Raw genomic sequence first — 24,909 nt, forward strand, 5'->3', positions numbered from 1 at the left:
AACTCGTATTTCTAAGCAAGAGATGGTTAACATGAAAATTCAAAGACTAAAGAAAGGAAAGCAGATGGTGCCAACCCAGGGCAATTTTTTTCCTGGCCTAGAGGATTTGGCACTGGGGCCAACCCCTAATCCTATGAAACCAGCCCTAACATGGGGCCTCCTCGTCAATCTTCACGTGGGGCAAATGCTCCAAAACACGGCCATGCTTCCTGACACCACTAGTTTCTCTCCTAGAACTGTTCATCAGTCAAGTCTCCAGATAAAAAACGCTTGCCAGCACAAAGCCATACTGACATCGCATGTACTCTCAGGCTAAGACTCGATTTTCAAAAAAAAAAATACATCGAGTTCCGTTTTTCTGAGCAGAATACAATGAGTCAGATAAATCCAAACGGAGTCCATCCCAGGTTCAAAACCCGTCTCTCCAGAAATCACGAAGCAGTCACCGCCATCTGCACGTCGCGAGCCGCATTTCACAGGGGGACGTTCATTGTCCGATGGGTCGGGTTGGCCAGAAAGTTCATTTGGATTTTTCTGTAACACCGTGCCTGAAGGAACTTTGTGGTCAAGCCAATACAAAAGGACTTCTGGAAGCCACAGGAGGTCTTCTGGATCGCTCAGAAACATTCAATGAACTGCCTAAAGTAGTAATTAAGGGGAGAGCATAACTAAAAAAAAAAAATCACCTGATTAAAAAAAGTGATTGATACATCGAATATACTGGCGCTGCCACAACATGTGTCTAAATAAAGCAACAGACAAATGGCACTCTAGTGGCCTCCAAGAATGAACACGGCTTCACATCTCTGCAGTGAAGCTGCACCTTCCCTTATGTCCTGGGGAAAACCTGCACAGACCTTGACGTTTTAAACACACAGGCAGAGCCAGCTGTGAGATGTGTCACATAAATAACCATCTTCTTGCTTAATTTTGAGAGCAGACATTTACATGGTAAGATATATTTTTTAAAGCCAGGCAAAAAGTATAGCTTAGAAAGGTCATAAGACACATATCCAAAAGAAATCACAATTCAAACTCTTGAGGGTGTCTGAGAACTTGGGCACTTTCACAGGGGCTCTGAATAAACATTTAAGGCACACAGCAGGCTTCCGAGATTTCTTTCAGTAGTCTTTTGTTTTCTCCTTCCTGTTATAGAAATAATATGCACTAATGTCCAAAAGCAATTTAGAAGTAAAAACGTGCTGACCCCAGAGCCTTGAAAAAGAATGCAAACAGACGTTAATTGTGAGTGACATTAGACGATTTACCTATAGCTAAATGATACAGAGATTGGCAAAACATTATCCTCCAGCTCCAATTAAATATCTAGGAAACACCACCTAGTAATACTTCCCCAAATCTAGAACACTGAGAGAAGTTGGCAAAGGAAACCCTAAACTGGGCTTTGTTTGACCAGGAACCAACCCGTAACCAAAATACATATCCATATTTCCAGTGTTATACGGACACCTCTGCTTGCAAAATGGAAACATCTATCACCTTTGCTGCATTAATAAGAATACTGGCGTAGCCATAAAAATAAAGCTTTATTACACAAACAGAAAGTGGCTTAAGGTGCATTACGGATCCATTCTACATGCATTAAAGCACTGGACAGTGGAAGCCGCTGCCTTTCACCCACCATTTGTAATTCTCAGTCCACTGGCTAATAACTCAAGGGACAGATGAACCATGAGATTTCAAATAGACAGACCTGAACTCTGGCGTTTAACACAGACAGGCTGGATTTGCCATTCAAATCGAAAGAGATCCATCCTCTCCTCCTGCCCTCCGGCCTCCCGTTCTTCTCACCGGGGCCGGAGCCGCCCTCCACCGGCAGCGGGCAGCTTACCTGTGGTGGAGCAGCTGTACTGGGGGTACTGCGTGAAAGCAACCGCCCTCTCCAGGCCGTCCCTCTCCATCTCTTCAATTGCTTCCTCTGTTAACGGGTGGACGTACCGGAATCCAATATAGTATTTGTGCGGGGCTGTTAGGAAGCATGTGTGGGAAGGAGAAAGTATTCATCTTGATATAGATTCCGAACATAATGCAGTGCCCAGAACAAAGGACAGTTAACCTGATTTCCTGAGGCTGATAATGTGAGCAAGGTTAGAATATTCCTTGGATCTTCTCCAGCCTTTCACCGGTAGGTGCATTTTTCACCACTCTTTTCTGTGATCAACTCCCCCCCGCCCCCACCCCCCGCCATCACACACATACTTTCATGGAGCGCATGGTTTTTAAAACTCAAGCTTCTGTGCCTTATTCTCTGCTCTCGGCCAAGACAAGAGAGACTCGAGAGCAAGGAGTCAAGAACTAGCATTTATTCTTAAATATAACCTCCTCTATGGACCATGCACCATGGCAGACGCTGCGCTTTCTTCTTCTCTAAACCCCGTTTTTCAGATAAGGAAACAGACTCTTAAAGGTTAATGAGCCACCAAAAGGCACACCTAGCAGATGGTCTAGATGAGATTCACTGTGGTCTCTTCACCCCAGAACCTACGCTCCGTCCACGCCCACCCCTTCACCCCAGCCTTCTCATCGCCCGAGTCCCCTTGTCCTGTTCCCTCAGACCCCAGGCCACCTAGTCTACATGAAAGCTCTGGGATACTCGATAAAAGTTCATTGATAACAAATGATTGAAATGATTCTTCTCACTTACATGAAAAACAAGACCAACCCCAACCACAATGCTTAAGTTGGAGGCACTAAGTGGGATTTAAAATCATTCTTCTGGGACTGCTGTGGCAATCCAGTGATGAAGACTCTGCTTCCAATGTAGGGAGTGTGGGTTCAATCCCCGGTCACGGAACTAAGACCTCACATGCTGAGTGCAGTGGACAAAACTTAATAATAAAATCATTCTTCTGGCTCCTAAATGTCCCAAGTCAGGGGCTGTCTTTGTGCTCCCATCACTTCACCAATTCTGCCTCCTTTATTATTTTAAAAGCTCCTCAAGCAATTTTTTTAAGCATTTATAAAATCATAAAACTGGAAGCTTTCTAAAGTTATCCAGGGCTTCCCAGGTGGCTCAGTGGTAAAGAATCCACCCACCAACCGGAAGGCTCCAGTTCTATTCCTGAATCGGGAAGATCCCCTGAAGAAGGAAACCACAACTCCCTCCAGTATTCTTGCCTGGGAAATCTCATGGACAGAGGAGCCTGGTGGGCTGCAGTCCATGGGCCAGACATAAGAGTCAGACACGACTGAGCACCCACGCATCGTGTTTAGTTGTCTTCTCACAGGGTTATACCCAGTTTATGCTCAGGGATGAAATTGAAAATACACGACATAAACATTAAGTCTAGTAAAACCGAGGTCATCTTACTGTCCAGGCCTCAGCCAGGGCTGCAGCTAAGAATATGATGCTAAATTGCTGCAAGAAACATTTAAGTTAAAGAGAAGAAAAAGATAATACATTAATTGTGTGTGTGTCTCAATATATAATGTGTATTTTATATATATGTATATGTGTGTATTATATGTGTGGGTGTATATTATATATGCATATATGTGTATTATATGTGTGTTATATACGTATATGCGCGTATTACGTATATGTATGAAAGTGAAAGTGAAGTTGCTCAGTCATGTCTGACTCTTTTCGACCCCATGGACTGTAGCCTACCAGACTCCTCCGTCCATGGGATTCTCCAGGGAAGAATACTGGAGTGGGTTGCCATTTCCTTCTCCAGGGGATCTTCCCGATCCAGGGATTGAACCTGGGTCTCCCGCATTGCAGGCAGACGCTTTAACCTCTGAGCCACCAGGAACCTACGTATATGTATAAATGTGTATTATGTATGTGCATATGTGTATTATATATTATATGTGTGTGGTGGATATAGATATATAAAGCATCCCTTAGTAAATTGACCAGGGGACTGAATCAGTGGACTGTGCTGTCAAGAACAGAGGCAGAGTGTCGACAGAGGGGAGAGCCCGTCTGTGCGTGGGAAGGATGGTCTGATTCAGTGATCTACAGTGGCGACTACAAAAAGAGGAAGGAGGGGGCACAGATGAAACCTTTCTCAGCTGCCTGTCCCTTCGAGGCCTCCGATTTTCTGGTCTCTTGCATAAAGCATGGTGGCCTGCCATTAAAACCCTCCAGAGGACAAAACCTGGTAAGCAAACTGCTGGACGGATTGTTCAAAGATTACATGGTTCGCGTCCACGATCACGGTATCATCAGGCCCGTTTTTCAGGAGCTCTTGGTGCTCTGAGCTGGGGCTGAAGTGGACTTTGCTTTCTGATCTATTTTGAGACAATACAACGATCAGACTGACAGAGCAAGATCCCCCAAACGCTGTGGGTCAACCAGCTTCTGGCGTTTTTCTTTCCGCTGCCGGGAGTTGAAAGCCACAGCCTAAAGGCCCGGGGCCTGGGAGTTTCTCAGATGTTACAGACTCAGAGAGGTGGAGGCCTCCCTCACAGATAAAGGCAGGGCGGCGACCATATCTGGAGGTGAGACAGAGAAAAATACTCTGGAAAGAACAGATAATGCCTTCCAAACGGTCCAGTTCAAGACGGCCCGCAAAAACATGTTTCAGAAAAAGCGACAAGGCACTGGGCCTCTCCTGAGGAGCCAGCAAGCCTTCACAGGGCTCCCAGCTACCGCGGGGAGACGAAGGCGGCTCCAGGGTGTCAACCAGCAGAGCCCCGTCTGGTGGGCACCACATCCAGCCAGAGCGAGCCCGCAACACGCGACTTGCTGACCCTGCCTCGTCCAGCCTCAGAGCAGATGCCCAGTGAACACTCTTTGGTGAGAACTACAGAGAAGTAAAAAAAAAAAAAAAAGAAACAAACAGAAAAACCATTTTTTTAAATAGTAAAACTGTGTTAACCTCCTCTCCATTCATTTAGCGATGGGCGATAATTCAACTATCATGGACAACAGTTCAAACGTCTGATTCGTACGTGACTCTTTGAGAGAAGGGCATGAAGTTATTATGATGCTTTTTAACTTGTAGCCGATCATGGTGAATAAGAAAAGATCAAATCTTCTGAATTTCTATTGTGTAACCATGCTAATGCCTCCAGGATTATCTGATTTTAATGTTCACAGTGATCCTAGGAGTGGGAGTGTGTTGTCATCCCCATTTTCCAGATGGGGCTCAGCGAGTGGAGTCATCTGCCTGATCTCACACAACCAGGAATGGGGAAGCCAGCTGCACCTGAAATGACCCCATTTCACATCCAATAAAGAATAAAAGTCTTTCACTGAGTAGACTTACTCAAGAGCTTCACTGACAGCAGGCACAGTGCATGTAACTAGATATCGTTTGTAAAATATGTTTCACTATATTCCTTTTTTTAAAAAAGGATCATGTATGATCAATCATTTTTGGCTGTGCTGGGTCTTTGCTGCAGCACATGGGCTTTCTCTGCCTGCGGTGAGCAGAGGCTGCTCTCCAGCTGCCCTGAGCAAGCTTCTCATTGCGGCGGCTTCTCTTGATGCGGAGCACAGGGCTCTAGGTGCACAGGCTTCAGAAGCTGTGGGCCCAGGCTCAGGCTGCTCCGAGGCAGGTGGAACCTTCCTGGACCAGGACTAGAACCCGTGTCCCCTGCACTGGCAGGCGGGTCTCTAACCATTAGACCACCAGGGAAGCCCTAAAAATGTGTCTTAGATTTAGACTTGTCATGGACTGTAATGACTACATCTCTCATCTGTGTTCCTTCTGTCTTCCTTAAATGAGCGCAGTGCAGTCTAACTCTGTGAAACTGATTCCAAGTTATATTACCTCATGGAGTGCACTGTATTTAGTCAATACTCAATTTTGTGCAGAGCCTGTGCAAGTCTCAAACTGTCTATCCTGGCTACCAAGTAACCACTGTTTGCCCCCCAAATGGGAATATGAAACATTCTTTTCTGGTTGTAATCATCACATTTTTTGTTTGCTTATTTGCCTAAAGAGAACTTTTCCAAATATACATAAACAAATAGACATAGTTCTGAAATAAACTTTATAATTTTACAGGATTAAAAACTATAAGATGGGAGGAGGAATGAGAAAGAGATGCCGAGACAGGAAGCAGGAAGCAGGAAGGAAAAGCAGCCAGGAGGGAACCCGTGCTAGTCCCTGAGGCGGCTGGGGGCCCACTGCAGGCTTCAGGTCTACCCAGCGAAGTGTGACCAGCAGGATGAAAAACTTCCAGGTAACCTGGGGGAGCCCCCGAGGGAGCCACGGACCCACGCCTGGTAATCACCTTATTAGTCTTTCACGCAAAGTTCCCCCAAAGAAGCTGCCAAACCTTGAGGCTGTTTGCAACATCCTCGTCAGCCGCCATACTGGTTTTGTAGAGAATCGCTCCAGTAAGCCTTCAACAGATTTTCCTCTGGGCCCCTGAAGCAGACTGGCCTGTAGCAGCAAGGCCTCACGAGACTAGAAGCTTCTGGTGAGTAGAAGCCATGTGTTTCGACTTTGAGTAGCAGCGTGAACCAGGGAAGGGCACTGGCTGGGCCACTGATGAATGCCTGTGTGGGTGCTCATGGGCCTCCTTAAACACCCCCACTGCCGCCAGAACAGGCCTGCTTGGTGGACGAGATGGTCATCTACCACGCAGAAAAAAGGCAGAATTGAACTCGTCTACATCAGAGAGTCCCATGTATAGGCCGCAGAGACTGGTGACATGCCCTAGGGTCAACACCAGGTGTCTGACAGGGAGCAGACTATTGCTGTTCAGTCGCTACGTCGTGTCTGACTCCTTGTGAACCCATGGACGGCAGCACGCCAGGCTCCTCTGTCCTCTACCGTCTCCCAGAGTTTGCTCAAATTCATGTCCATTGCGTCGGTGATGCTATCTAACCATCTCATCCTCTGCCGCCTTCTCTGTTTGCCTTCAATCTTTCCCCGAATCAGGGTCTGGGACACTGATGATCAGGGAATGGGACGCTGGGGTAAATTCAGGTCATTCTACGGGGCTCTTTCCAGGCCGCCCTGGGAGGTGGAGGCCACGGCTGTCCTGCCTGGCCTGGACAAGCCAGCAGCCTCACCACAGAGAGGGGACAAGGAAGGACGCATGGGTATTCCTTTTCCAAGGCTGACAACTCCACTAGGGCCTTTATGGTGACGGGCGCTGGGCCAAGATGTCAACAGGAAAATGGTGTCTTCTCAGCACCTGTGTCCACTGAGGGCAGCACGGCAACTGCAGATCTGGTTCACGCTGAACCTTTTATTGTGATAAACTGTTAATGACTAGAGAGAGTGTTCTCTATCAGGTGTGAGGCGAGGTCAGTCACGTTTCCCTCACTGGACAATTTAAAAGACACACTGTGTCACGTGTGGCTGAACCGTGTCAGCAGCGCCCTGCAGCCACAAGTGAAGGGAGCGAACGAAGCGGATAGTCAGAGGCACAACTGAACAATTTTCCAAGTGAGAAGCCCTGCCAAGGGCCAGAGCCCATTGTCCCACGTGTGATCCAAACCCGTGGGTTCCAAGAGCAACTCGAATCAATACTCGATGAGATGCTTTCGGTTCTGCCTAGCAGGCCTCTCTCCTCGACGGTTCCCACTATGTCTCACTCCTGTCCTCATCCTGAACCCTAAATTGCCAGCAATGAACTCGTTTCATGTGTCCTAAGATGCACATTTTTTAACACCTTGCATTGGTCTACAGCAGACGCTGTCTTAAAATTAACTGGCAGAGGTCTTATGTCTTCGTGAATCCCATGGACAGAGGAGCCTGGCAGGCTACAGTCCATAGGGTCAAAAAGAGTTAGACACGACTGAAGCGACTTAGCACATATGCACATTATGCAAAAACAATGGTGCGTCCTGCGATCAATTAAATACAGCACCTCAAGTTCCTTCGAGCAGTTAATGTTTCATTGTGTACATTATAATTTGTGTTAGAGGTTCTCAGAGAACAGCCACCAGATGGACACAACCCTCTTTAGTGCCATGCCCGACGAGGCGCTTAAATGACTCACAAGGGTGCTGCCAAGAGCTGGAAGCGGTTGCTGAAAGTTGCATAGAGACCACGGCTGCAGTGACAGCTGCTGACTCTGCTCTAAAGGCTGATCTAATTAGCCATCCACACAGAACTAAGTCACTAAGTCACTCAGTTGTGTATGACTCTTTGTGACCCTATGGGACTGTAGCCCACCAGGCTCCTCTGTCCATGGGATTCTCCAGGCAAGAATTTTGGAGTGGGTTGCCATGCCCTCCTCCAGGGAATCTTCCCAACCCGGGATCGAACCCACATCTCTTACGTCTCCTGCATTGGCAGGCAGGTTCTTTACCACTAGCACCATCTGGGAAGCAGCAGCCTCAACTGATTTCCCAAAGATTTCTTTCTTCTCAGGACGATGATCTGTGCCTCTTTTTTTTTCACGGTTGGTAGCCTCTTCCTTATAATCCAGTTCAGCACACACCTCCAACTTCCTTTTGAGGCTAATGTTCCAAAACCTTAGTTTTCCATTTGTAACATAAGAAAGTAGTAGAAAAGGCTATACAGCTGAGGACAGAGGATAATTATAACACCAGAGAACTGAGGTCAGTGGCAGGGCCATCATGTAGGAACCCCCGCAAATCGAGAGCTGCTGGTACCCAGAACAGCATTTGGCATCCAATAACGTTGTGAATTTCATAATTACCCCTTGAAAGAACAAGGCTAGTGGGACATGAGTTGAGAAATGCCCTACCTGTGTGTGGGGACAGCTCATCCAGCAGCTTCACCATGCCTTCCCCCTGCTTGGAGGTCCACATCTTGATGGGCGATCCGCCTCCAATCCTGCGGTACTGCTCCTGAATTTTGGGGGTTCGGCGTTTGGCGATGAATGGTCCCAGCTTACTAAATCATTGAACATCAAAATCATTTTATTCCAGCTTAAGCAACCTCAGAAACATTTTCTACTCGATTTAAAACAAAACAAAAAAAAGGCAAAATTTAAGAAGAGCCTAATAAATCAAGCCTTTAGAAACAGAAGCTCAAGGTCACGGACACCAGCCAGCTCTTTTGACCCAGACTAGATAGAGAACCCGCTGGTCCCCGAGGAGCAGCCTCCTCTGCCCCACAAGTGGCTCTGGTGGCAGGAGCCCACCACCGGTGCAGAGCCTGAGGCTGTGTGCCAGCCCCTAACTTAACCACTCTTGATCCTGCACCTACAAGAGCTGGGACAAACCAGACATCTGGCAGTGCACAGCCCTCTTAATCCAAGAAAACGCACATTAATCCCAAAATGCACTTGCTCACGTGAGCAAAGACGTATGGGCAAGCATGTTCACTGAACACTGAACACAGTCCAAGTGTCCACCAGTGAGGCACTGGTTAAATAAATGAAGGTATGCCCACACCGTGCAGTTCTACACAGCCATGGAAACAGAATGAGCCAGATCTATACCATCTGTTACGGAATAATCTCCAAGAAACATTATTAAGTTTCAAAAAAAAAGTAGCAAAGTGACAAATAAATAACATACATGAACCCATTCACATTTGTGTAAAAGGGGGGATTGTGTGTGTGTGTATATACTTGGATGTCCATGGACTACTTCTGGATCTAAGAGCACTTACCTCTGGGGTGGGTTAGTGGAAGGCTAGAGTCCAAGGGGAAAGAGACACCCACTTTTTACTGTAAATACTTTTTAATTGTTTGCATTTTTATCATATGCATGCATAATTTTTTTATTTAAAAACTCTATTTTAAAGAAAAAGGAAAGGGCTGCCCTGGTGGTTTAGTGGTAAATTCCATTGCCAATGCAGGAGACACGGGTTTAATCCCCAGGCCAGGAAGATCCCACATGCCACAGAGCAACTAAGCCCGTGCACCACAACTTCTGAGCCTGTGCCCTAGAGCCCGGGAGCTGCAACTCCTGAGCCCACATTCCGCAACTCCTGAAGCCCAGGGACCCTGGAGCCCATGCTCTACAACAAGAGAAGCCAGTGCAATGAGAAGCCTGCACGCTGCAACTGGAAACGCTCGCTGCAACTACAGAAAAGCCTGTGCAGCAACAGAGACCCAGCACAGCCAAAAATAAATAAAATGATTTTTCAAAGATAAAGGAGAGAAGAAAGAAGGGAAGAATGAAAGAAGGGAAGAAGGACAGCAAGACTCCACCTTTACATCGCAAACGAATCATACTCATTGCTTCCCTGAGTGTCAGCCAGTCGTCAAGCACCAGGCACAAATGTATCTCCAAAGATCTTTAAAGGTCCTTCTGCAGTGTGTCCAGACCACCGCGATTTCCAGAGCTCTGGGGAGGAAAGGGCTCAGGGGGAATCCTTACTGACTGGCTTTCTCTCTCCCCTGCAATTCTTCTAATATCATAGCTTTCTCATAGCCAACAGAAAAATGCTGCTGCTGCTCCAGTCCTAACCAATATGCATTAAAACCATTTTTTTTTTCTTCTGGAAACTACAGAAATGAGACCCAGGGAGGGCAAAATGTACCACACAGGTAATGGATAAAGGACAGGCATCCGCATGGATCTTACTCTTGGACGGGGAGCGTCATGAGGTCTTGGTCCAGAAAGAGCCTCTGAAGGAAGTCCTGGACTTCTTCGACGGTTTCCGGGCCCCCCATGTTCAGCATCAATATTCCAGTCCTTGGCTTCCTGCATAAAACAAAAGGTAAGAGTGGGTTTGAAGTACTTCTCATTTTCCTCTGAGGTAGGCTCTTGGTTCAGCCAGCAGACTCTCACCTCGGCTGTCAATGTAAAGACCAAAACGGTGGATGGCAGGTCTCGTCACGGCCATCGCAGTGAATGCAAGGGGCCAGGTCCACTCAGTCCCAGGCCCGGCTCAGACGCTGACCCTCACCTCCTAGCTCCAACCCGGCCCCTAGACGTCCCTGGGCGCCCAATGTTTCTCTATTAAATTGCCAGCTCTGAACAAAGACCCCATTCTTTGGGGACTGAGGGTCAAAGTATAAACCTAAAATTGTCCTGAGGAGGAAACTCCTGTTCACAAGACTGCCTCATGACTACACAGGTTACCTGATCTCTCCAGGCTTAAGTCTCCTCGTCTGTAAAATAGACAGGTTACTTGGAGGATTAAGTGGATAACATGCTCGGTCATTTAGCATGAGCCAGCACGTACGGTAGGTTCCATCCTACACAGCAGAGCCGTGGCTGCTGCTGCTGCTGCTAAGTCCTTCAATCGTGTCTGACTCTAGTGACCCCATGGACTGCAGCCCACCAGGCTTCCCATCCATAGGATTTTCTAGGCAAAAGTACTGGGGTGGGGTGTCATTGCCTTCTCCAGCAGAGCCCTGGGCATCCCTATAATTTTAAACCTCCACAGTGAACTACTAGCCCAGTTCTCTCTCTAAATAAATACATCCTTATTTATTCCCTTCTCTTTGGTTAATTATTATATTATTACTGACCTAAGTTATTCCCTGCTACTCCGCTTCCTTCTCCAGAGCCTGCCTGGACTCCTTTTCAGGGTCTCCTGCTGTGATGAACTACATTTCTCACTTTCCCCGCACCTCTCCACCCTTCGCCTAAAACCCAACTACTTGAGCAACTCCTACGAAACACCGGTCTAAATTACTCAAGTTGGTTCCAAGCTAAAGAATCAACCATTACTGAATGAGCAAAGAGAAACAAAAAAGAAAGTCAAGCAGCTTCTGGGACCTTTTTTAAAAAAACGACTGTGCAAAAATCCAATATGTGCACAAGGTTAGGCGACCGTTACAGCTTTCTAATTCCTAAACATTTTCGTCACCCTCAAAAAACTCTCATACCCGTGACAACTATTCCCCATCCCCCCTGGCCCTCACCCCTGGCAACCTCTAATCTGCTTACGATTTGCCTATTCATTGACACAGAATCATTTCTGGCCTATTGGCCTAAATAATATTATATGTGGTTTTCTGTGTCTGGTTTTTCACTTAGCATAAAATTTGCAAGGTTCATTCATGTTGTAGCACGAATCAGTACTTCTTTCCTTTTTGTTGCCAAATAATATTCCATCATTTGGATATCCTCTCCACTCACTCTTGTAAAATGAGAAATAAGCAGCCTCACATTTATTTAAAACGCCATTATTACAAATGCTGAGGGGTCTATTTTCTCAGTCTCCTACGCCAAAACCACCTCCAGTTAAAGCAGTGACTGGAGAAATCCTGCTGGGATGGCTCTCTTTTGGAAGATTGCTCGTATAGGGTTCTAAAGCTAATGATATGATGACAGTTTAATTGCAATTTTTTAAAAAGTGTCAGTCATGTTTGGCAATCATCTTAGGCAATAGAGTGGGTCAAATTTATACAAGTGGAAACTGTTTTCTTGATCGAACACACTGTAGATGGATGAAGTAGATATCTGAATTCTCGGCTTAAGTTTTCAAAATAAGAACCAATCCCTGGGGAAAGGGAAGAGCTGCATTACAACAAACTCAAGGATTTTCTCATTTAGACCCCACTGTATAGATTAACCAAGGTCACTTTTCCCACCATTGTCTTAGGCCAGGGTTTCTTGACCTCAGCCCTGCTAATGCTGGTAGCTGGGTAATCCTTTGTTATGGGGCTGACTTGTGTAATGTAGGAGGTTAGTAGCTACACTGGCCTCCAGTTACTAGATGGTAATAGCACACGCCACACCCCAGCTGTGACAACCAAAAACGTCTCCAGTTATTGCCAAATATGTCCCAGGGGACAAAAATATCCACTCCCCACCCTCTGTTCAGAACCAGTATGTTAGAGAAAGGGGTTTAGTCTCCTTTTACCAAACCGAACAACGACTTTGAAGTTACTGTTCCATAACTTTTCCACACCCTCTGACCAGAAGTCGTATCAATGAATTAACAAACCTGCGTTTAGTTTTCTTTTCTTGATACCTGAAAATTCCAGATTCATTATATTGTGAAACTGCAATATTCCCTTAATCTTTCTACTTAGGCCACTGGTGTTCTCCTGGGATTCTGTCTTTCACCCTCAAAAAGCTGTGACTCACAATAAATTGAGTGCATTTTTCCATGGATTGCTGCCAGTTAACAGATTACTGGTTAAGAGACTTACCTAAGCCACAGAGGGTATCAATGTGCAAACGGGATTTAGAACTGTTTTTCATCTATAACACCTGAGCTCAGAACAAGAGTGGTTTTAAATGGGATGTTACTCTGTCCTGCAAACCCATGTTTTTGCAAACCATGTTGATCTTATACATGAAAGAGACACACGATGTGAAAATACCTAAATACACGTGCACTTAATTCAGAACTGTGCTGTGCATGATGAATGGAGCATTAGGAAGCCCTAGTCTGACGCCCTTTATTCCCAGACGTGAAGAGCAAAGCTTTAGTCAAGGGTCAACATCTCCTCTCCCCTCCAGACACAGCACATCTGAGACCAAGGTCTGATTGGCCAAGTTCCCTTTGTTTGAATGGTAAAAGTGTTCACGGCAAACATATTCAAAGTTTCTCATTTGAAAAGTTTGCCACATTCTGCCATTTATATTCTTGACTTCTCAAAATAGAAGGTTTTTTCCTTTGAACTGTTAATTGGACAAAACCAAAATTGAAGCTCATCAATTAATAAAGGAACAAAATAATTCTACTCTGCTGTATATAATTGGCATCAAGATTAAAAAAAAAATACAAATCCCAGCTCTTCATTAAATCCCCTAGATGTAATTGGCCAGAGGATCTCTGCCGCCTCTAGAACAGGGTTTGGCAAACTCCAGTCCATCGGCCAAATTTGACCCCATGCTCCCTGACTGCTTTTGTAAATAAAGTTTTATTGGAATAGAGTTCCATTCATTTGTTTACATATCAGCAGTGGCTGCTCTCACATTGCAATGGGAAAGGTGAATAGCAGTAAACAAGACCAAATGGCCCAGAAAGCCTAAAAAGTCACTCAGGGCTTTGCAGACAAATTTGTACTGTAGTATCATCTAGTGCAGTCCGAGCACTAAGCCACACAAGGCCTTCATCATATCTGGCATCAGAATGACTCACAAAGACACCAATTCATTGTCATTGTTCAGTTGCTAAGTAATGTCTGACTCTTTGAGACACCATGGACTACAGCACTCCAGGCTTCCCTGTCCTTCACTAGCTCTTGGAGTTTGCTCAAATTCATGTTCATTGAGTCAGTGATGCCATCCAACCATCTCATCCTTTGCCACCCCTTCCTCCTGCCTTCAATCTTTCCCAGCATCAGGGTCTTTTCCAGTGAGTCGTCTCTTCACATCAAGTGGCCAAAGTATTGTAGCTTCAGCTCCAGCATCAATCCTTCCAATGAATATTCAGGGTTGATTTCCTTTAGGATCAACTGGTTTGATCTCCTTGCAGTCCAAGGGACTCTCAAGAGTCTTCTCCAACACAATTAGAAAGCATCAATTCTTCAGTACTCAGCCTTCTTTATGGTCCAACTCTCACATCCATACAGGACTACTTGAAATACCATAGCTTTGACTATATGGACCTCTGTCGGCAAAGTGATGTCTCTGCTTCTTAATATTAGGTCTAGGTTGGTCACAGCTTTCCTTCTAAGGAGCAAGTGTCTCTTAATTTCATGGCAGCACTCACTTCATTATTTCTCTTTTTTTTAAATGGTGACTTAAAAAAATGTATTTATTTTTGGCTGTACTAGGTCTTCGTTGCTGAGCAGTCTTTCTCTAGTTGCTCAGAGTGGGGGCTACTCTTCAGTTGGGGCGCACAGGCTTCTCACTGTGGTGACTTCTCTTGTTGCAGAGCGCAGGCTCTAGGCACTCGGGTTTCATTAGCTGCAGTGCATGGGCTCAGCGGCTGCGGCACGTGGGCTTGGCTGCTCCTCAGCATGTGAGATCTTCCCAGACCAGGGACTGAACCCATGTGCCCTGCATTGTCAGGTGGATTCCTAACTACTGGAGCACCAGAGGAGTTCTATCATCTCTTGTATTCAAATACCAGAAATAACCAATGTGCTCTATAACATGGATAAATAAATCATGATTTAATAAAATACTCTTCAGTGAGTGAAAGTCGCTCAGTCCTGTCTGACTCTTTGCAACCCCATGGATTGTAGCCTGCCAGGCTCCACTGTCCACGGAATTCTCCAGGCCACAATACTGGAGTGGTTAGCCATTCCCTTTTCCAGGGGATCTTCCCCACCCAGGGATCAAATCCAGGTCTCCCACATTGAAGGCAGATTATTTACCAGCTGAGCCACCAGAGAAGCCCAAGAATACTGGAGTGGGTAGCCTATCCCTTCTCCAGCAGATTGTCCCAACCCAGGAATCAAACCAGGGTGTCCTGCATTGCAGGCAGTTTCTTTACCAGCTGAGCTACCAGGAAATACTTTTAGGCTATTAAAATAATATAAACTTTTTATAGTTACGTGACAGTCATATTATTAAACAAAAACAGGAAGTTATAAAAATAATTTATGCAACATTATCACATTTTGATAAATATATACTGAGTAAATATTAATAGGTATACAAGTAAATATTAATAGATACAAGTATAGAGACAAGATACTGGGTGGTGAGATTATCAGATTTTTTTCTCCTGTCTGTACTTTCTAAAATGAACTGATTTCTTTTCTATAAATATGACATAAAGTTACTTACTAGAATTTGGGAGTTTTTTTATTTTTTTTAATTCAATTTTAATCATTTAATCTTAAGGCTATTTATGTTGTTGACTTTGGCCACTAGGATAACATAGTAAAAAAATAATTTTTCTCCCAGGGTTCCACATCCAATCAGTTCTTCAGGTTACACCAAACCCTAAATATTTAAAGCACTCTGTACTATGGCTGGGATGAGAAAAGAGGGGCAGGACGGGGGGAGAAATGGCTTCCTGCTGGGCCTGCCCCAGGACACAGACAGCATCTGTGCTTCCGGTCTTCCTCCCCATGGGTGCTCTTTTAGGACGCCCAAGAGTCAAAAGGAGTTGACTTGGGCCCCACCCTGGTGCCCGATCCCCAACAAATCTCAGTTCCCTGCAGATGCTCAATCATCATGCCCAGGGTCACACGCGACAAAAAGTAACAAACACAAAATAAAACTGTTTTATTTTCAAAGCTGTAGAACTCCGGCAGAACAACTGGTCTACCAGAAAGGTCAGGGAGTTAATGGCTCACAGCTACTTTCTTTCTCTCTTGCCCAGTGTTCAAGTGTGCTACTTCCATCTGTGTACTTGTCTAAAAAGTGCCCGTTATAGTCTTCTAATGCCTCTGTACCAGAGGGAGACTTGAAAACAGCTGTGGCTTCTGATATTGAAAAGGATACTCGGCAGCAACGCCAGGCCTGCTGACGTCCAAGCTGCAAACAGCAGAGGCGAGGGAGGGGACGTGCTTTGTTCTTTGATAAACTGTAAATCCTATCATGTTGTTTATAATTATGTTCAATGGGTTTGACAGTTTACTACAGAAATTTGTGGTAGATTAGTTATTCTTTTCCCTGCACAGGACATGTATTTCATAAGTATAATTATGTTAGGTTCATAAACACATTTCCAGCATACACATAATCTCTGTTACATGACGTGTTCCAGAACTAAGTTCCCGCCTGATTTGCAGACTGCACACAACTCTGTGTCCTTTAACAAAAGCCCTGTGGGATTTTTATTTGTCAAGCAGATCTCAATGAAGCTGGGCAAAAAAGTTTAATTTTTAAAAAATGGAAAAAATCTATCAAAATTCAAAACAACTTGTAAAGCCTTAATTGGAGGTGAAATCTATAGTTTAACAGCTTTTGAAAGGAAGCCAAGAAAATAACATACCACTTCTTACATACTGGGTTTTCCCAATACCTCTCCTCCTAGGTAGCTGGTATCCACTGGTGTTTACGTCAGAAAAAAGGAAATCCTGATTAGTATGTAAAGTCAGACTCATACCTGTTCCCCGGCTGAGCCTGAGGCTTGGGGCTTCTGGCACGCTGGGCGGTTTCCGTGGCGGCCGCCGCTGTGGCCGCACCTGACTGGCACCTCCGTGGCTGACAGGCCCTTGAGCCGCCGTACAGCACTGTGACAAAATTAAAGTGGCAGCATGAAATCTAGCTGGAAAGTAATTTCTTTTGAAGAGACCCTCAGAGCATAATTCCTGGATTTAACATTTAAAGGGATGCTACAGCAGAGGCGATTTCCCCAGCATTTCTCTGCAGGTGGGTGCAGGCTCTTAAGCCCCGTCTGAGGGGATGGGGTGGTGTCCCCTGGGATGGCGTATCACAGCTGCCTGCACGCAACCTTCTTGGAAGCCTCCTCTCCCTGCTTTGGCTGCCGGTTTTCATATGATCCCTCAAGAGAATCACTGCATGTTATGATGGCAACATGCTACTCATGAAGGTAAGGAGCCGGTAGAAAAGGTTCAGACCACTGATTAGAGTGGCACGCATGTGTGCTAAGTTGCTTCAGTCGTGTCCAGTTCTTTGTGACCCCGTGGACTGTAGCCCGCCAGGCTCCTCTGTCCATGGGAATCTCCAGGCAAGAATACCTGAGTGGGTTGCTGTGCCCTCCTCTGGGGGATATTCCCGACCCAGGGGTTGAACTCACGTCTCTTATGTCTCCTGCACTAGCAGGCAGGTTCTTTGCCACTGGTGCCACCTGGGAAGCTGGGCCAGTTTTCCACACTGGCATAAATCTCATATCTACCTATGAGCCTTCTCCAGTATGGCACTGGGACTGAGAACCCCAGGATCGAGCCTGGACTCTGACAAGCTGGGAGAATCCTTGTTTTCAAGGGCCGATGCTGGCCCTCCTCCTTCTCCACTCCACTCCACGGGGTATGCCATCTGTACCGCCAAGGATTCGTGAACTTCCAGAGTCACCCCCTGCCCCGCACAATTTCTGACCAGGCTCGCCAGTGCCCAGGACCCCATATTCCCTGAGTCCAAAGCCTCACTTTCAGGGTCCGCAGGCCTCTGCGGTGTCCATCCTCCTGAGGGTGGACTGTACCATCAGTATTAGTCATTCTTGACCTGAAGGGTAGCCAGTGGGTGGCTGCTCATGCAGTCAAGAGTGGAACTTGAACATGAACACTGGAGTAGGCACAAGACTCTTCATCATGCCAGCAGGCCAGGCATGGAGAGAGAAGCAGGGAGGTCTGCCCACCAGAGGCAACTTGCTCAAGGCCCTGGCATTTACACAGCAACTGTGAAGAGTTCAAGAGTTCACCCTTCCAGCCATTATCAAGGTCTATTTGTCAGCATAGCAGAACAGAACATAAAACAGTCTGCTAGCTGGCTATCTACGGGTCTTGTCCCAGGCACCTTAAGACTTAGTTGTGGGCCTGTAGAGTGGAGGAGGGCAGGGGCCATACCCCGTTACAGCCTAGAGAGCATTCATCGTTAAACAACACGGAGTGAAGTGAAACGGAAGCCACGCAGTAGGTACTGAAGCTGGCAATGCGGGACAGTGGTTACTACCGTGCCCCGCGGCATACACACGACTTCCCCACCCCGTTCTCAAACCAGCAGGTCTCACACCAACGTGAAAGCAATCTCCTTCTACCCTCCTCCCACTTACGAGTCAAAGGCGTTCTGGTGAGGGACTCGGGCTGTGGACCAGCAGGTGGAACTCTCGACAGTTCTGCCACTGACTAGTAACAGAACTGGGACTGGCTTGTAATCTTTCTGACCCTTACTTTCCCATCAAAAAATGATGACACCCTGCTATTCACAGCCTCCTGGTAAACATTACAGCAGGTAAGACCAGTGGAGTAATTTGCACAACGCCTGAAGGTGGCGCTAGCAGTAAAGAATCCAATGCAGGCGCCTTAAAGACACCTGGGTTCGATCCCTGGGTCGGGAAGTTAGTTCCCCAGGAGAAGGGAATGTCACCCCACTCCAGGATTCTTGCCTGAAAAACTCCACGGGCAGAGGAGCCTGGTGGGCTACAGTCCAGGGGGTCACAAAAAGTCAGACACGACTGAGCATGCATTCATACATATAATTAGCGCCCGTATCATTTTCTTCTGTGTCTAGAGCATCCGGGCTACACCTGCTTCAATTTTTTTTTTAATTTTAATCACCTGGCATGTCTATAAAACATAGGAGAATGGTATTTCCCGGCCAGTTAGATTTCCAGCTATCCAGATTGTGCACATGCTCAGCAGAGCTAATAACATGAGCTTGAGCCAAACAATCCTTAACTCAAAGCAGAAGTGCAAAGACTGAAAAGCAGAAGTGCAAGCCCACTCAAATGAAGTCTCGCACCAACTCCCATCTCCTTGTTTTAGACAAGCCCAATTCTGAACTGCATGATGAGACCTAAGCAGGCTCTCAATCAAGCCACCATGTCCCCAGTTCCTTATACGAATGAGGTTATATCAGATTCTATGGGGTATCAGAATGGAAATTTGGCATTACACAATTTGACTTTTAGTACTATAATAAGCTTTCCTCCTGCAAACTTTAAAAGGGGATGGGGTGGGGGTGGGGGGCAAAAAGGGGTGAGTCTCCAACCAGTACATTAGTATTTCTTAGAACAATTTGGGAGCTGGGAGCTTTTTGAGCTGCTACACTATGGTCATGCCCTTAACTTACAAAATTCTCTTCTCTGAGGTGAAACACATTCTCAAAGAAGGGTGATGCTGCTAAAAAAAATGGATCCTTTCTGCTCAGGATATAGGGTTAACACACCCACTTCTCAAGGACTTCCCTGGTGGTCCAGTGGTAAAGAATTCCCCTGGAAACCCAGGGGACACAGGTCCCATCCTGGTTCGGGAAGATCCTACACGCCTCGGGGCAACTAGCCTGTGCACCACAGCTCGAGAGTAGCCCCACTCACCACAACTAGAGAAAGCCTACACAGTGAACACGCAGCATAGCCAAATACCAACCATCAATAATTTAAGAACAAATGAATAAAACACTCCTCTCCCCAATGATCTGAAGACTTTAGAAAAGCAGTGTGTCTCCTACTTAATGATTAGTATTAATCTATCTAAAGGAGTTTAATTATTCAAAGAACAAAATGAGACTTCTGAAAATACTCAGCTAACTGCTTGAGAGAAACTCAAAGGCACAGGTGGCATCATCTGGAGTAGACAGTGTGTTCCGAGCTAGAGAGATCCAAGTAGAAATTCCAGACAGGACCAAACGAAGTTATGTGCCAGTACTTGGGCAACTCACTGAGCTACTCCAAGCCTCACTTTTCCTCACCTGTAAAACAGTGATGAGGCCAAACTTTCAGCACTCTTGCGACGATTAGGAAAACTTTTAGAAATCTATATCCAGCCCCAAGAACAGTGCCTGACACAATGCTGATGATTAATCAAGAAGTAAGAACACTCAATAGTAAGGACTGGCCTGCCCAAAAACTAAGACCAGGTAATTCTAACCCTACTCTTGGCATGGACAACTGGTCTACCTTTGGAAGGCTTACAGACAATAAAAGCTATAAAACCAAGGGACACACAGAAGAGAAGATGGTGTAAGAAAACAAAATGTCATCAATTCCTGGACACACCAAATACATGACTTAAGACGTTCAGGAGTATTAAGTGGTCCCCCAAAACCAAATTATTTAATATTTTGGCTGCCTGGGGCTGGTATACGGGAGAGTAGAAGCAAGGTGCACAAGGACCTAATGCTGCTCTTTTCTACTACATAGGAGATGAGGATTATTTTAAAAGGTCCTTAGAAATACGTGTATCATTTTAAAAATCAACAGAAATAAGGTTCTATGTTAAAACTATTAATAAGCACTTGGGGAGAGGAGGCTTTAAGAATTGTTATCTATCTGATATGGAGCCACAATGTTCTAATGTATTAAACATTGATATGTATATATATTTTTATTATTCTAGATTTGCTTTTTTTCTAATTACAAAAGATATATATGCCTAACATAGAAAATTGGAAAGGAAAAGGCACAGAGAAACAATAGTTATTCTATCAACTTTCTAAAATATACATATACTATATACATATATACCAGGGAGCTTCTAATTAATTCTGTAATATGCTAAAAACACAGAATAGAACATTTTGCTTTTCTACTTTGAGAATTCATTTTGAGAAATACTATTCAATTTTTCCTATCCCAGATGTTAATCCTTTCATATAAAACAAGATAAAGTAGTATGAAAGTGAAAGTGAAAATGTTACTCAGTAGTCTCAGACTCTTTTGAGACCCCATGGACTATATAGCCCACCAGCCTCCTCTGTCCATGGGACTCTCCAGGCAAGAACCCTGGAGTGGCTTGGCATTCCCTTCTCCAGGGCATCTTCCCGACCTAGGGATTGAACCCAGGTATCCTGTATTGCAGCAGATTCTTTACCATCTGAGCCACCAGGGGAAATCAGTCTGTAATTCAATTGAACTTCAAATCTATTTCTGCTGTGGCTTCTGAATCCTTCCAGTTAGTTACTTATAACCTGGACAACAAAGCATTTAAAGATACTCAAATTGTTCTATGACCTCAACTCTAGAGCCTTGTCAGACTTTCTTTGCCACTGGAAAAGGTCAGTGAAAGAAAAGACTAATTTGACACTTCTTTCAGCCCTGTTACTGGCACTGGGCTCCCTTTTCTTAAAAGATAATGTCTTTCATCTCCCACTGCCCTTGCTGACCTGACTGTCATTGGACACTGCGTCCTAACAAAGGCACCTGTACTAACATATGGAGCTCAGAATGGACCCTCTCCACTCCTTCTCAGTAGGTGCCAGGTGGACAAGTTAAGGAACTTCTTTTTAAAAAATTTAATAAATCAGGTCTGGGTCTAATCAACATTCAAATGCACTAATCAAGCATCTTAGCAAGAGGCAGCCTTTTATGCAACAGTAACATTTTGAGGGTATCTATGTATCTACTGTGGGCCAGGCCCTTCGCTGCAGCCTTTACCTGTAACCAGCTAATCTTCATGGCAAGCCTATGAGGTATTACCTTCTCTGTGTCTGGCAAATTTCACGCTGGGGTGAATGCCTCACTCCGGGATGGGGGAAGGGGGGAGGTGGGAGGTTGGGCGGGGTGGGGGGCGGGTAGAAATCGCAGGAATGCTGCAGAGCTAGCTAGTGTCCCAGCCAGGTGTGTCTGAACCAGGGTCCAATCGGCCCATGTTTTGGACGCATCCTATGTTCACCTGTGTATCAGAAACCCGTGGCGTTCTCAGTGGGTCTTATTTATTCTCCAAATATCTCTAGGAAATACTAGCCCAGGCTGCCCTGGATTTTTTATTATCCAAATATCTAGTTTGGGCTAGAAAACTATTCCCCAAATACCTAATCCTGGGCTAGTATTTTCTAGCCCTGGAGTGGGTCCTGCTGCCAAGGACGAGTGAGCACCGGAGGTGCTGCCAGCGGCCAGGGCAGGGCAGCAATGGGCAAAGTGTGATCTCCGCCACCAGGGAGGGAAGCCCAGGGAGGAGACCTCTGCTGATGCTCCTGACAACGATGCCAACGTTACTGTCTCTGCGGCGGGCCCTTAACGCGCTCTGCCTCCCGTGATCACAACCATCCTGCGGCTCTCATTAGTCGTATTTTACAGATGAGATCCAAGACAGAAATTTCAGCCCCTGCTCACGGCCACCCACCTGACCCACGGGGCTCCGGAACCCCTCCCCGCGGCCGCTCAGGGTCCCTGGGTGACCCACGTAGCCCCCCTCTCGCTCCTCCCAGGGGAGGCCCCCTTTCCGGATCCCTTCTCCGCCCCTCTGCGCCCCCCGCCGCCGGTCCGGGACGTTCCCCAGGCTCCGGGGCTCCGGTGTCCGCTGCCCGCTGTCCCCGCCTCGGCGGCGGCCGCCACGGCCCCACTTACGCCGATCGCGGAGCAGGACGCCCGCAGATCGCAAGGCCGCAGCCATGTTTGCGCCGACTGAAAGCCCGGCCCGGGACCGGGGTTCCTCCGGCGGCAGCACAACCAAGAACCCGCCCCGCCAACCGCCTAGCCGCGGAGCCCAGCACCAACCAGCCACTCAGCCCCACCGGTGCGGCAACGCCCGGCTACCGGCTGGACGCCCTCTCATTGGCTGTCGGGTGGGGAGGGGGCGGGGTCAGGCGGAGACACGCCCCTCTGTCCGGCGGTTCCCAAAGCAAAGGCCACTGCCTGCTGAATTCCAAGTGATGCGTTCTGAGCTTTAGTGGTGTTCGACCTTTTCTGACCCCATGGACCGTAGCCTACCAGGCTCCTCTGTCCATGGGATTCTCCAGGCAAGAATACTGGAGTGGGTTGCTATGTCCTCCTCCAGGGGCTCTTCCTGACCCAGGGATCGAACCCATTTCTCTTACCTCCCCTGCATTGCAGGCGGGTTTTTTGGTAGTTTTTTTTTTTTTTTTTTAAACCCACTGGTGCCACCTGGGAAGCCCCAAGAAAGGGCCCAGGACTGTGCTATTGGCATCTTCCACCCCAACCACCAAAATGCTGTTCCGGTCGCCCTGAAAGAATCGGCCTGGTTGCAAGCACCCATCTAACCAAGGCAGGAACTGCAGGAAAGAACTTTCTTGACATTTCCATTACTATTGGTTACATAGGACAATGCCTCAGTGCTCCAGTTTTGTTGCCTAGTTGCAGCACAACTAGGCAGACCCTGTTTTATTTTGCTTTGAGAGAAGAAATTATTTTATGTCAGACACTCATGACAGAATTATTAAGTTCCTCTGAGTATCTCTTTGCAGCAGAGTTTGACAGCTGGGAACCAGAAAGCAAACCTTATGCTGCTAACATAGGAGCATTAGGAAAAGTGAAGGCCAGTCTGGCAAACGCATTTTTTTGGAGGGCTGGGACGGTGAGGTTCGTCAGTATCATGTCTGCTGACCTTTGCAAGGTGATTGCCAGGCCCCAAACCTGCCCACGAAACAGGTGCCCCCCTCATTTCTAGCCCTTCCTACATTGCCACACCTCTGCCCACCCTTCCAGTTCTTACCTTCAGTACATCTCCAAGTACAAGATCAACCTTTGGAACAGAAAGGTGTCACATACTATTCTTTCATTCACTGAACAAGTATTGAGCACCTACTGTGTGCAATGGGGAAACAGCAGTGAAGAGAACAGACAAGGGTCTTACATGGGGATATAGGGGAGAGACAGAAAACAATCACAATATGCAGTATTTGGGGTAATGATGAGGGTTAGAAAGAATGAAGGGAGATGGGGGAGGGGAGCCTAGTGCGATTGAAACAGATGGGTCAGAGAAGTCCTCACTGACACTTAGGCAGAGACCTGAAGAAGTAAGGGGGCAAGCCATGTGGAACATTACAGGAAGATGGAGTCTAGATCGAGTGGAAAACCAGTTTTCTGTAGCTAAAATGTATGCTTTTGATTGAATTAGTTTATTCTTAAAGATAGTCCTTTTTATGGTTTCAAGCTCAGTGTAAAATGTCAAATTAAGCGGATTGCCTTTCATACTATGTATATAATCTTTGAATCAAGAAGGAGATGTTCACTGAGAAGTGGACACTGCTTTCCTATATGCTTGGCTAACTTTCCATTCTTAGGACAAAAATTACATGAGTTTAGTTTGGCCTTTTGGAGAAGGAAATGATAACTCACTGCAGTATTCTTGCCTGGAGAATTCCATGGACAGAGGAGTCTGGAGGGCTACAGTCCATGGGATAGCAAAGAGTCGGACATGACTGAATGACTAACACACTTTAGTTTGCCCTTTAAAGAGGTGATCTTGGACTTCCTTGGTGGTCCAGTGGCTGAGACTCCACTTTCCCAATACAGAGAGCCTGGGTTTGATCCCTGGTCAAGGACTTAGATCCCACACGCTTCAACTAAAGATCCCGCATGCTCCAATGAAGACTGATTGCATTCCACAACTAAGACCCAGCACAGCCAAGTATTAATAAATAAGTAAATATTTTTAAAGACTTTTTTTTCTTAAATTTATTCTTTTTTTTTTAAATTTTATTAAGGTGGTTTTTGTAGATAATATACTCTTCTACCTAAAGTGAAGTGAAGTGAATTCGCTCAGTCGTGTCTGACTCTTTGCGACCCCATAGACTGTAGCCTACCAGGCTCCTCTGTCCATGGGATTTTCCAGGCAATAGTACTGGAGTGGATTGCCATTTGCTTCTCCAGGGGATCTTCCCAACCC

The 24,909-nt window shown here is 46.2% G+C and overlaps 1 protein-coding gene across 1 annotated transcript in view; it reads right to left on the bottom strand.

Moving 5' to 3' along the window:
• Positions 1 to 22,770, bottom strand: part of FECH (ferrochelatase) — a 35,763-nt gene extending 12,993 nt beyond the window's left edge. Inside the window, exons 1-5 of the mRNA XM_027525592.1 lie at positions 22,629 to 22,770; positions 16,770 to 16,896; positions 10,439 to 10,558; positions 8,647 to 8,795; positions 1,853 to 1,987 (exon numbers count right to left, since the gene is read on the bottom strand). Coding sequence (XP_027381393.1) covers positions 1,853 to 1,987; positions 8,647 to 8,795; positions 10,439 to 10,558; positions 16,770 to 16,896; positions 22,629 to 22,674 — 577 coding nt within the window. The 5' untranslated portion in view covers positions 22,675 to 22,770. The remainder of the gene's footprint in view (positions 1 to 1,852; positions 1,988 to 8,646; positions 8,796 to 10,438; positions 10,559 to 16,769; positions 16,897 to 22,628) is intronic.
• Positions 22,771 to 24,909: the final 2,139 nt, after the last annotated feature.

Source organism: Bos indicus x Bos taurus, chromosome 24 (genome assembly GCF_003369695.1).
Source record: "Bos indicus x Bos taurus breed Angus x Brahman F1 hybrid chromosome 24, Bos_hybrid_MaternalHap_v2.0, whole genome shotgun sequence".
Taxonomy (NCBI): Eukaryota; Metazoa; Chordata; class Mammalia; order Artiodactyla; family Bovidae; genus Bos; species Bos indicus x Bos taurus.